Here is a 13,631-nt window from a genome sequence, read left to right as displayed (position 1 = left end):
GTTTCTATGATTAAGATGCATGGGAAGCAGGGAAAAGGTTAAGGAGCAAATTATTTTCTGCCGTTTCACAGAGACGATGGAAGAAGGGTGTCAAATTGATATCTATGTGACCTCAAGAAAGAAATATGCCATCTTGCAGTGGTGCCTAAATTTTATGATAGAGCTAGGAATAGAACTTTGGTTATATGACTCCCGACCTCTGCCCCTGTACATGCTCTTTCCATCATTAGTCTCCTTCTCTTTAGCTTTCAGAGTAGCAGCCGTGTTAGTCTGTATCCGCAAAAAGAACAGGAGTACTTGTGGCACCTTAGAGACTAACAAATTTATTAGAGCATAAGCTTTCATGGACTACAGCCCACTACTTCGGATGCATATAGAGTGAAACATATATTGAGGAGATATATATATTCTCTTTAGCAATACTTAACCCCTTACTGGTCACAGAAGGTTCACAACATACATCATCTATTGACACTGCCAGTGCATTTTGTGGTACTGAAGTAATTAAAATTCTGTTGAAGTCCTCAACATTCCCATTTTTTGGGGTATCATTTAGTTGGCTTAATGAAATCAGACATGAACAGAGTGATTAACGACTAATAGTTGTGCTACTTTAGGATTGAAAATTAAATTCAGAACAATCTGATAAAAGCATCAACGTCAAGAGGGTATTTCTTTTAATAGTAGGTGCAGCATTTAATCACTCGACTAGACATTAACCGTTGACTCTTTATTCAAGAGGAGGGGCTAACCTAAGTGTCCTGGCCATATTTCAACTCCTCTGCCCTAGCTAAGTATTTATCATCATCATGAAATCGTAGCATCTTGATTAATTATATTGTTATGTTTCCACATGGACTAATGGTATGTCTAGACTGCAGTCACCGGATGTTTTTGTAGATTAAATTGACATTCTCAAACTCCCTGTAATCTGGCTAGCTCAGGTCACTGGGCAGTGAAGCAGTGGCAACATGGGCTCGACAAAGTTACCCAGAACCCAGGGTAGCAACTCTCGGAACTAGCCTGTACTGAGGTTCGCAGTGCTGCAGCCTTGCTATTTTTGAGAGCTGAGCTAGCTAAATTAAACCTATTTTGGGCATGCTGTTATTTCATTGTAACCATGCTATTAAGTTGTCACCACTTCCTTAAGCCTTTTGACTGGACTCATTGAGTTTGGTAAATGATTTCTTTCCGTACAACTCCCTTGGATACTTGCCTTGGAAGGTGCTTTGTAAATGCACATTTTAACGACACAAGGAACAAATTTAATGACTGGGTAAGTAAATTGCCTTTATAAAGTTGTGCTGGATTTTAAAGACAACATCTGATGGGGTAGTTAGTTACTATGGTAACTCTTTCATTTCCAGTGGATTATATCAGAGCCTAGTAAGAGAGAGAGAGAGTGCATGTGGATATGTTTCTACACTGTAAAATGTGCAGAGGGCATCCTTCCATTCTTATAGGGAGTCGGAGTTGATCAGTGGGTGGTTTTTTTGATAAGCATGGACCTGAGCTACAAAGTTGGGAGGGAGATCTGTGAATGAAAAGCACTTGGAGCATCAGGTATTCCTACTACCATTGAGTAAAGCTGAGTACATAGTAGCATGAGAGAGAGCTGGACTAATTTATGAGTGGTATTGTATGGGGGCAGGACTCGGCGGTTCTTGAGGGGTTTTTTTGGTCTCCTTCCTCTGAAGCATCAGAGATGGCTGGAGATGGGACACTGGATGGGGAGGGCCAGGGCTCTGAGGTGGCACCGAGCATTTTCTCTCTCAGAAAGCAGCTGTCAATTATGGCAATATTGTTTCTCAACAACTGGGTTGTGACCCCCAGTGGGGTCATGAAAGGCAATCAGTGGGGTTGCAAGTCTTTACAATTTTAGATTTTCTTTGCTTTAGACTGTAATCATCCACTCCCCAAACACCCTCACCTCAAAGTCAGATATTCTGTCCGCCTCTCAAAACACATACCATGACATTGCATAGACTTATCATTGTTGCATTGTTTTAGTCTTACAGTAAATATAAATGGGGAATCGTGAACATTTTTGACTTTGAATACATGGTTGCCAACCCGAAAAGGTTGAGAAACACAGAATTAGGACATATGAGCATAAATCCTTGCAACATCTGGGGTCATTGGAAACTATATAGTTCAATGCAGACAGCAATGAAGTTAGGGTCTGCTCCCACTCGCATCGAAATCGGTGGCAACATTTCCACTGACCTAGTGTGGGATTGGGCCTTCCTGATGGATACCAAAGGAATTTGTGTGGGGGATGGAATGTTGAGGCATGACGTATTTAAACATCCCACTCACACAATGAGAAACCGCATCCTAGGAGGCCCTGATCACCTGCAGTGACAATGAAGCAAATTGATGATTAAATCGCTGGTATACTGTGAGGAGAAGCCAGGAGTAAATCACTCTCGTGAGTGTTTCATTACATTAAATCTATTATGATGAGGAGCAATAATATTGACTCAGACATATGTGAAAGATAAGCAGTAAAAGCAGAGGCATAATGAGGATATTATAAACAGATGAATGATAAACACTGCTGACGCCGTGGAGTTATGGTTAATAAAATGTCATGAATACGTGGGTATAAAAATTGTGACCAATCCTCCGACCAATTCTCATCTCCTTGGTCTTCTGGCTTCTTACCTGTGTGTTTCTATGCTGATCTATACAGCACCTAGTTGCTACGCTGATTAGCACTTTGGGAGAATTGCTCGGTAAAAACTAACTGACGTCTAGTGGCTGTTTGTCTCCTCATGGCAGATTTTGTAAAAGTAGGAGTGTTAATGCTAGAGCCCCAGCTAGAATCCAACTGAGTCCTTATATTTTGCTTCCCTAAAACCATTCCTGTACTCCCAGTTGGACTGGAGATCTTTCCTTTCCAACTATTACAAGAGCCTGGTCTACCCTAAGGGCTTATCTACATTACCCGCTGGATCGACGGGCAGCGGTCAATCCAGCAGGAGTCGATTTATTGCATCTAGTCTAGACACGATAAATCGACCAATAAAAACTAGCAGGATCTTATTAAAGGGGACAAGATAAAGATGCCACATTTATTATGATAATTTGATTTATGACCAATAACTAATATCTTAATCCTTATACACACACATTATACCTAATACCTATACATACACACACACACACACACACACTTACACACACACACATTCATCAGATGTTCTGCAGCTGCTGCATAGTTACCAGTCCTGCTTGAGTCTGTGGCTTGAGTTTGCAGCTTGGGTTCGTAGTTTGTGGCGGCTAACTGGCCAGGAAAACCGGGCACAAGGACGAGCTGGGTCTCTGTTGGCCATGCACTAATGCCCTTCCATGTTGGCAGCAGAATGTTACCCTCCTCCAAAGTTTTTCATCTCACCCATCCTTTTTGTAGGCTTTAGTTTGAATCCAGAGTCTATAGGTCTTGCTGTGTCACGCTGCCTCTGGGTTTGGTGATTGATCCCCTGTCAATTGCAGACATGACTTTCAGCCTTGGACCAGGCTTTGATCTTCCTTCTATTGTACCTTTTCTTTTTAGGGTGGATTCTTCTTACTTTGTTAGGGCTCGGTCTGCATCTTCTGCCGTTGGTGTTTTGAACTGTATTTAATCAGGACAGGTTGGGGCTGGAGGTTGACTCCATCATCCATACATACCTCATTCACACATCTAAACTAAACTAATAAGATTACAGCAGGGTTTGCAAAAATGAAGGTTACAGCAAGCCCTTACAAAATGGAGTAAGCGTTTTAAAATGGGGTTTGAATTACAATATGGCAAACAGTGAACAGAAGTTACAATATAGACAAGTATAATGGATGGCAAACAGTGAACAGAAGTTACACTGTAGGCAAGTGTAATAAATGGTGAACAGAAATTACAATACTGAAACAGTGCAAGTCTCAGGGTAGGTCTACACTACCCGGTAGTTCGGCGGCAAGCAAATCGAACTTCTGGGTTCGACTTATCGCGTCTTGTCTGGACGAGATAAGTCGAACCCGGAAGTGCTCGCCGTCGACTGCGGTACTCCAGCTCGGCGAGAGGAGTACCGCGAAGTTGACGGGGGAGCCTGCCTGCCGCGTCTGGACCGAGGTAAGTTCGAACTAAGGTACTTCGAACTTCAGCTACGTTATTCACGTAGCTGAAGTTGCATACCTTAGTTCGAATTGGGGGTTAGTGTAGACCAGGCCTCAGTGATTTAAGCAGGAATTGGATTGATAGTGAAACTTACAAAGGCAGCTGACTGAATAGCTATGGCTCTTAACAAGCATCTTAACTGTTAATTAGCCAGTTATTGGGGTAACCGGTTTTATGAATGAATATTGTTTCGTTCATAAAACTTTACTTATGAAGTTACATTAATAAAGTGAACAATTAAAAACAATTTCATTTATCAGTCCTACACAAGCGCTCTCCTGTCAACTCCGGTACCCCACCAGGGCGAGAGATGCAGGCGGAGTCGACAGGAGAGTGTCAGCCGTCGACTTACCTCAGTGAAGACACTGCGGTAAGTCAATCTAAGTACGTTGACTTCAGCTACGTTATTCACATAGCTGAAGTCGCGTAACTTAGATCGATTTTCCCCCCTTCCCCCAGTGTAAATGAGGCCTAACAGAGTTAGGTCAACTTAAGGCAGCTTACATCAACCTAACTCTGTTACCATCTATGTTAAAATATAGCTCCCACCAGTGTGACTCACCTTAATAACTCCATCTCCACGTGGTGCTTAAGTTGATGTAGTAAGGGTGACGCAGCGTCAGTGTAGATGCTGCATTGCTTACGTCAACTGTTGCTGCCTATAGCGGGGTGGACACCCGCTCCTGCCCTGAGGGGTTTAAAACAGCCCTGGCAGAGCACTGGGGCAAAAGGAAAAGCTACTGGGCTGACTGGGGAAGTAGTTGCAGTTGGGCCACACCCTAATCAGGCCCAGCTGGCCCTATAAAGGCTGGGAGCCAGGAACAAAGAGACAGTCTCTCTCTGCCTTGAGGGAGAGAAGGGCCTGGCTGCAGGGATCTAGAGGTAGGGTACCTGAGTGGAGCAGGGCTGGGGAAAGGCTGGGGAGCTCCAGTCTGGTTAGCCCCAGGCTGCGGCCTAGTAGGAGGCCAAGGGGTACTGGGGGTTGCAGAGGGCAGCCCATGGGTTGGCCAACACAGCAGGTCCAAACCCAACCTTGCCTGTGATGAGTGGCCTATACTGCAGTCTGCCCCAGGGAGCGGGGGCTAGTTGGTGACTGGCAGTGGCCTTATTCTGAGGCAAGGTAGGGATACTCGGTGGGGGTTCCCCAGGGAGGGGAGACCCTAGTACTGAGGGGTGTACTACCACAGGGCAGCACCCCAGAAACAAGGGCACCCGGGTCCGGGAGGGACACAGGGGCCAGAGCGCTCCAGGATGCTGGAAGAGCTAATTCCCAGAAAAGACCAGCAGGAGGTGCCGCAGGGGTGAGTCCGCCCCTCTACACTGCCTTTCAGACACTATTCCACAATGCCCCATGCTGGCAGTTAAATTGGCACAAGTGTTCCTGGTGAGGACATGCACTGCTGACACAAGAAGCATAGTGTGGACATGCAAAAGCAAGTCAATTACTGCAGTAGCTGTACATCAACGTAACTTAAGTCAGCTTAATTGTGTAGTGTAGCCTTGCCCAAAGTCTCTTTGCAGCTCCCGCATTTCAGTGGTGTGAGGCGATCCTGAATATATACCTTGTATGTGATGCACTTTATGGCCCTTCATGATAAATATCTGCATATATATTACTGTTATAACCCCCTAATATTTCTTCAAACAAGAATTTGAGGCAAGTAATAACACCTTTTTGTTCACGTCTTATGAAATTATAATGAGTCAGAGTGAATACATCTTTGGCTAGAACGGTAGTAATGGCCTACTTTCTCTTTTCTATGCAGTTTTTCTGGGTTCTTTTGGTGATCTTCATCACTGAGGTGCTGTTGATATTCATTGAAATAATCTTCGAAAACAAGGTGAGCTTTTTGAACTTTTCTTGGAGTGTGCAAATCACATTTCTCCTGTCTGAAGAAGAATGCGGAACTGCCTGTTCAATTAACCATTGACATGAGCAAAGGCGGATTTGGTTTCTCCCAAGTCACTGTTTTCAGTGTTATGCTATTTAAGAGACTCTCACCTCTTCTTTTGTGCATGGCTGAAAGCTAAATATTTCTCATTGACCATTTATTCCTATATTGTATATTAGTTTTGCAGTTATATAGTCTCTCGTACACTCTGAATTAGGAGAAATTGTCAGAATTATTAATAAAGATACAATGCTCTTTAACTTTCCTCTTGCCCACAAATTAGGTTAGAGATCCACTCGATGTTGGCACCAGAGCTGAACACCAGGTTTCAGCTGATACCTTTAAAGAAATTTCCCTCTCCCGTTATATGACCAGATTGTTAGAAGGGTTGGGTAAATATTGTAAGCAAAGGATGGGAAAGACTTTTATGTCTTTTGGATGAGAGATACAACCAAGATTCTCTGACTAAACTTGGGGATTAAAGTTCTGCATGGGAAAAATTTTAAAAGGGGATCCTTCCACTGGCATCCAGTATCCCACTGCATCAAGTTTCAAATGCCTGTGAAGGGTCTAAGGCAGTGGTTCCCAAACTTGTTCCGCCACTTGTGCGGGGAAAGCCCCTCGCGGGCTGGGCCGGTTTGTTTACCTGCCGCGTCCGCAGATTCGGCTGATGGCAGCTCCCAGTGGCCGCGGTTCGCTGCTCCAGGCCAATGGCATACATACCGGCCCGGCCCGCCAGGGGCTTTCCCTGTACAAGCAGCGGAACAAGTTTGGGAACCACTGGTATAAGGATATTAAATTAATTGAAAGTAGAAGTTAGTGGGAGTTAGGTGCTTAATGCATTTCAGTTCCTTTGGAAAATCCCAATTGGTATTCCAGACTACCTATTCCCTTGGGAAACAATGTCCTGAACTTTAATGAAGGGAACTTTCTATAAGGATAGTGGGTTTTGTGCAGCACTGCTTTGCCAGCTCATGCACGACACCCTGCAGTACTGTCCTGCTATAGTGGTGGTTTTGTTTTATTACTATAGTATAGACAGAGAAGTACTGTGGGATGGGAAATGGTCCTAGAAATGTAAAATATGCAAAAATGTTTTAACTTGTTGCTTTAGAGGCTGTACTGTTTTCTTTTGTAGCTTGTTGGTTTCAATAATGGGATGTATGTTAATACATTTCACATCAGCTCCTAATTACCCATGCTTAACGGGAGTATTAAATAAGCATTGGGAAAACATAGTTTCCCGTCTTCCTCTTGCATCGACCACTGAGCTCTCCGACTTTTGCCACTGTTTTGTATGGAAAATTAGTTATATCTGTCAAAACAATAAAGGGGCCAGCAAGAGCAGGAAGTGGGCATGAATATTGAGTGAGCGTGTCACTCCAGGAAGCTGCTTTTAAAATAGCAGGAGGGTTGATTCAGGAGCTTGAAATTGCTGAAGGTCATAGGGAATCTTCTCCAAGCTTTAGTTAAATTCACTCCTGACTTCCTTTTTTGCAATGTCAAAGAAAATAAAAGCTATTGATAAATTTTTCTTTACTGACTGATTTGATAGGGCCAGAAGAATTGAGACAGGGGCAGACAATTGCTGCCTCAAATCCAGTGTCTCCTCTCACCCAGTGGTCAATACCAAGTGTTGCAGTGGATCTGTGAAACTCATATGCTGCACCTAGTTAAATATCAGAGGGGTAGCCATGTTAGTCTGTATCCACAAAAACAACGAGGAGTCCGGTGGCACCTTAAAGACTAACAGATTTATTTGGGCATAAGCATCAGAAGAAGTGTGGGTTTTTTTGGTTGTTGTTTTTGTTTTTTTTAACCCACAAAAGTTTATGCTCTAATAAATCTGTTAGTCTTTAAAGTGCCACCAGACTCCTCATTGTTCTAGTTAAATATGCAACTCTGTGTTTTAATGGGGAAGAGATATCTTCCTGATCTTAGTTAAGAATCAAGGTTTGCCCTGAAGCATTAGGATTCATGGTCCTTGTCACTTTTACCCTAGTTTAGTTATATACTGGAGGGTGAAATTCACCCCTATGTACAAGGCCCCACTCAAAGCCCTGTGCATCAGTTAAGCGCTTTTGCAGTCTTTCCAGCAAAGGATTGATTTTCCCCCCACTCCCTCTCCCCCCCCCCCCCCCCAATAAATCCTCTTTGGAACTTGCTGAGCTTTTTGCCTCAATTATGTTAAATGATGCTTGAAACTTTTGCATATGATGCCTGTACATAACTATAATGGACAGATTAAAAATGCTTACAATAGGTGTTCTTTTCTGCCACTCTCTCAATTAAGCTGAAGAAACGCTGCTACTTCCAGTATTAACTTGACAAAACAATCAGTTAAATGCCTTAAATACAGAACCATAATCTCTGCTGGCTCACACAATACCCTATGGCTGAACCATTTCTAAAATGCATACTTAGGGGCTTTATAAAAATCTGTTCTGTTTGTATAAATGATTTCATGGATCCTTTAGCACTATAATAGCTGGGGGGGAGGGGGATTTTAAAGAGTGTATTATCTCCTCAGTGACCTCAAATCCTAAACACAAATCAGTACTCAGGAAGTTCAATTCTACGTGAGTCATAGCCAAAGGAAAGGTTTGCATGAGCCCCTGTAGTGAAACAGAAGTTCACACGACTTATTCTTGCATTGCAGGAGTTGCAGATGCCATTTGTTGTGTGATAGGCTTCCAGTTCCTCCTTCTGGGTTGGTATCGTGGACGGATTATCTCTGCATTAGGCCATCATATTCCAAACAAGCAGGCTGAGTCACCTGAAGTTAGAGCTGTGGGGCCTGATTCTTCATTGACTTGCAACTTATGTTGTCCTGTATACCTGGGGACAATGGGTGTAAAATGCTTCCAGTTGCATGACGGAGTAGAGCGCTCTCATTGTGGTGTACAACCGTAAATGACAGCACGAGGGGTCAGGCCCTTCTTCTTAACTCTGATTTCTTCTTCACGTAGTGTTCCTACAGGTGCTCCACTCTAGGTGTGCTTGTGCCCCCTGCATCTTCAATCAGAGATTGCTCATACCAGTGTCCATTTGGCCTGCGCACGCATGCTGGTCAGCCTTGTGCCCTGTGCCATTGTTGTATAGAATCACTCTCAGTTCCTTCTCAACTGCCTCGGCCTGAGACTGAGCTCTGGCAACTGTCCCATTGAGATTTCCCCAACTTTTCCTTTTCTCATATTAATAACACATGCCCAACCGCCAGAGGAAGAGGATGATCAGCAGGAGGGAGAAAAGCTGCAAACATTTCTTTAAATGGAATTGCAACCCTTCCGTTAAACTTGTGGCTTGAGTAAAACAATTAGCATCTTAATCATCCCTTAATTTAATTTAATGGGCGATATAAATATTTAATTAAAAATCAAACAATTGGTGAGAGAGAACAGAGATTTAACAAGCGATGAATCTTCTTGACCTATAATTGTCACACTGCACAAAGCAAATGTGAATCTGTATTTGGAATAAACTACTAGGCATTTAATTATGCCAATTGAGATGTAAATGTGCTCATGGAGTTGCAGATGATTTAAATTAAATACCTGCTTTTGCTGCCTTGTGCCAATTGAAGTAGAGAGTTTATGCAGCTAGAATTATTTAGCTCTCGGCCATTTAGCCACTGTCTTAAAGTCTAGATTTAATTCAGGATGCTGTAAATGGATGGTTCCTCTGTTCTAGGGTATAAGGTTCTTTCAATTGTGGAATAGTATGTCTCCGTGGTGCCTACAATATAAAACATTCTGGTGCACGTAGCTTCTGGAAACAGCTAAACATAGAAATGGTCACAGACAGCCTCATTATGAGAATGTGTCTTGCTTTAAATTGCTTCATCACACTAAACAAACAGTTACCTAATTTATAGGTGCAGTAAGTTCTTAGAGCACTCTTAAAAGTTTCTGGATAGCTAGGGAGAAGAGCATTACTACCATGGGCCTCATTCTGACATTGAATGGCCATCAGAGCCCAGGCCTTAGGAAGCAGGAGCGATTTCTTCCCTGTGTGACCTTGAGCAAGTCTCTCTGTTCCTTAGTATCTTTATTGGAAAAATAGGGATAAATCCTTCCCTACCTCAGAGGGGGATGGCGAGGATAAATTCTTAAACGTTTGTGAAGTACTATGGTGACAGGGTCGTGTACACAACATACGTTACAAAGACCAGTGTCCCAACACCTGGCAGCTTTACAGGCATTCTCAGGATGTACTTTGGCTTCTTCCGGATGAACACAAGTGGCAAAGACCTGCATCTTTATGCTACCAGCAACGAGATGCAGCGTGTGCACTTGCGTCTGTTCTAAAAACAGTGTTGATCATCCCATGAAGACATCCAGGGAAGTACTGGACACACAAAACACGCACAATGAAAGCTGCTCAATATTAAGCCAAAAGATCTGATTTTTTTAAATTGAAAAACCTAAAAAACAATTTTGGAAATACAAATCAATTTTTCATTTAAAAAAAAACCCCTAACATTATTTTGGTCAAAAACATTAATTTTTCACTTGAGTGTCTTTTAAAAATGGAAAAACATTGATTTTTTCATCAAAAAAATCTATTAAACTAGGTTTTGGCCAAAAGAATAAATTTTTCATTTAACCTAAAAAAAACTTTTGGCAAAAATGTTGACTTTTCAGCAAACAATTTATTTTTAAAAATGTCTGGCAAAAATTGATTTTGCGATTAAAATTCTTGATAAAAGAATTGGCAAAAATAATTGCTTTTTCACTGGAAAAAATCAAATGAAATTTTAAGCCCAAAATATATTTTTTTAAATTGAAAAACCTCAAAAAATATTGACTCGTGGCAGAGCTGTCAGCTATGGCAAACCTGTGGCTTTATCTTGTTTGTCTTCAAGCTAATGATGGTCATTTAAAAAAATGCCCAGCAGTCTATCTTTAGATGTGGAAAAATCAGAATTAACATTTTAATAAACTTCTGCATGAGCGATTTCTTAAAAGCCCTTTCAGAATATCCTGCTAATTTTACCATCTCAGCAGGCTGCGTCTTCTCCTGTGGGGTCCCTGCGTGTGTCTCCTCTCACACCTTCTTTTTCAAATTTCTCTAGCATTCTTCTTCCCTATTCCCCAGCTCGCCCAACATTTGATTTTCATGTCAGAATTAATTATGCAAAACAACCCCCTCCCAAAGCCCCCTCCCTTCATTAATATTTCTGAGTGTTTGTGGCTGGTGGTATCTTGTCAGAAGTCAAACCACAAACATACTCTGGGAATAGGGCCTGCTGTTTAGAATTAGAGGCTTTGCTTTGAGCAAGCTAATAAGCTTTCTAAGCATCTGTAAAATGCTTTTTATATTAAACTACTGCTTAATTTGAAGTATCTGATATGTCAAAGTATTCTTGATATGTGCTCTAGGAATTGCAGGATGAGTCTTTGATGGGCTACCTGTCTCTCCCTTAATGTAGTTTTGTGCATAATTAAATTGCCAAAAAGTAACTGGATAAAGGTTGGTAAGCGGTGTTAATGTTTGTAGAGGGCTTCTTTCCCATTTGTAGCTCCCTCGCTCCATTGAAATGTTCTTTATTTAGCCTGAGCCAATGCCACACGTACACTTGTGCCAGGTTCAAGATCCACACTTCAGGCTGGCATCTGCAGTTTGACTGTGAAATGGGGGAGGGAGGGCACTGGGGAGAGGAGGTGTACAGGCTGTGGACAAAGGGAGCTGTAGCATTTTTCAGGTGGTCCCCCCCGCAAAAAATAACATTCTTTCCACCACGCTAAGGCCTCTAAGGCAGTGGTTCTCAACCTATTTACCATTGTGGGCCACATCCAGTACTACCTGAATGGCCCTGAGGATGTCACATGGGCTGCAGCTGTGTGCTGATTGGGCTGCAAGTGGAGCGTGGGTTGAGAACCACTGCTCTAAGGACACAGCGACTAGGGATGTGGGGGAGGGACAGTGTGACATAATACTTCAGGATATACCCCAACATAACTAACTTAAAGACACACACAACCCTCCTACTGCTGCAGAAGTTCTGCAAGCTGTTTGTTGTGTTCAACCATAGCAATCAGTTCACATTTTCAAGGCCATTTCTGCTCTCCTCCCTGTCTGGTAAAGTTCCCTGCATGGAGCGTGGGATTTTACACAGGGGAGCAGCATTCTACCCTTTCTTTACTAGTGAATAGATGACAGGCATGGAATCAAGCCTGCTTATCCTCAGCTGGGAACAATTTTCCCCTCCCACCACACTCCACATAATCAGGATACCCCACTAAGCAATTTGACCACCTGGGGTTGAAAATTGAATATTCAAACAAGAAAGTTGTTCCCTCCTGATGTTCCTTATCCGAAAAGAATAAAATCAGCCATGTCATTGCACCCAACTGAAACTCAGATGAAATTTAAAGCAAAGGACCTTTCCTTAAACTTCTTTTTGGAAGAGCATGAAAAGGTTGCTATTCGGTGTGATAAAATGCGGGGACCCTATGTAGGAGTTGGCAGCGAAAGGGTTAGTACAGTCTCTGAGAAGAGATCACGGCTGCGTGCCCTTAATTCAGTGATTGTGAGAGTGGCAGAGACAGGCCAGCTGTGTTGAGTTAATTAATTTATCTCAAGCATGCCAAAAGCTGAGCTGTGAAGAGACAGGACTAGCTCATGGCTAGACAGCAGTGGGGGAAGGAACTGGTGAGGAAAGTCTTTTTGCGTGTGTCCGTTTGTGGTCTCAGATTTTAGCTGCACATAGGGTTGCCAACTTGGTAATATTTAAAAACTGGACACTCCAGCAGGAGTGCCAGAACCTCCCCTACCCCATCCCTTCCTGAGGCCCCACCCCTGCCCCACCTATTTCCCTCTCCAGCCCCACCCCTTTCCCATAGCCCCCTGCCGCTTTCTCTGAGGCCCCGCCCCCCATCCACTCCTCCCCCCTCCCTCTCTGCTTTCCAGTCAGACACCTGTACTAGATCAGTATTTCTTGCTGTCAGAAATGGGGGCTGGAACCTTTGTCCTACAACTCATAAACACATAGATCCACAGAACATGAACTAAAGAAACTCTTTAAACTACCGGAACTAATATGTCCCATATCCCGTCTCTGTGCAACTAGCTATTATGTTGCAATACAACCTCTTATGTGATGCAGTCAGGGAACAAAGTTACTAACAGGATGAAAAATGTTAAGTAGGGAGAGAATTAAATGTGCAAAGGCTCTATGGAGAGAATACTTAGATCTCCGGTGTTAGCAGCAGCATAGCATTAGTTCACTAACACCAACACACAAACGTAAAAAGTAAATAAATAAAAATGGGGGAAAGAATCAGATCCAATACAACAAATCATAATTGTAGCCAACAGCCATATGACAAATCTCATGGTTCATTGTGCTGCCTAGCCCTGTCTTCAAAGGGCTGAAATACCTATATATTAATAAATCCCATTTTTGGGGAGGGATTTCTCTACAGACACAATCTAAGATGCTGTTGGCTCCCCTGACAGCTATCTACATGCGTCTCGCTGATAATGGCAGGCAGGATAAAGATGCTTTTATTTACTGGAGGTCGTGAGCTTGTGTAGAAAATAAAGGATTTGTGTTTGTTTAGAGCCAGCGGTGCCTTTTG

General features: G+C 42.8%; 1 protein-coding gene across 2 annotated transcripts in view; it reads left to right on the top strand.

The window, feature by feature from the left end:
- Positions 1 to 13,631, top strand: part of LOC117872895 (tetraspanin-15-like) — a 201,237-nt gene that overhangs the window by 80,848 nt on the left and 106,758 nt on the right. Inside the window, exon 3 of one of the 2 annotated variants that reach the window (XM_034761734.1) lies at positions 5,923 to 5,997. The exons of the other annotated variant lie outside the window; for it this stretch is intronic. Within the exon in view, the coding sequence (XP_034617625.1) occupies positions 5,923 to 5,997 (75 nt within the window). The remainder of the gene's footprint in view (positions 1 to 5,922; positions 5,998 to 13,631) is intronic. 2 annotated transcript variants of the gene reach the window in all.

The sequence above is a fragment of the Trachemys scripta genome, chromosome 2 (genome assembly GCF_013100865.1).
Source record: "Trachemys scripta elegans isolate TJP31775 chromosome 2, CAS_Tse_1.0, whole genome shotgun sequence".
Classification (NCBI taxonomy): domain Eukaryota; kingdom Metazoa; phylum Chordata; order Testudines; family Emydidae; genus Trachemys; species Trachemys scripta.
This window is presented reverse-complemented; position numbering and strand designations above follow the sequence as displayed.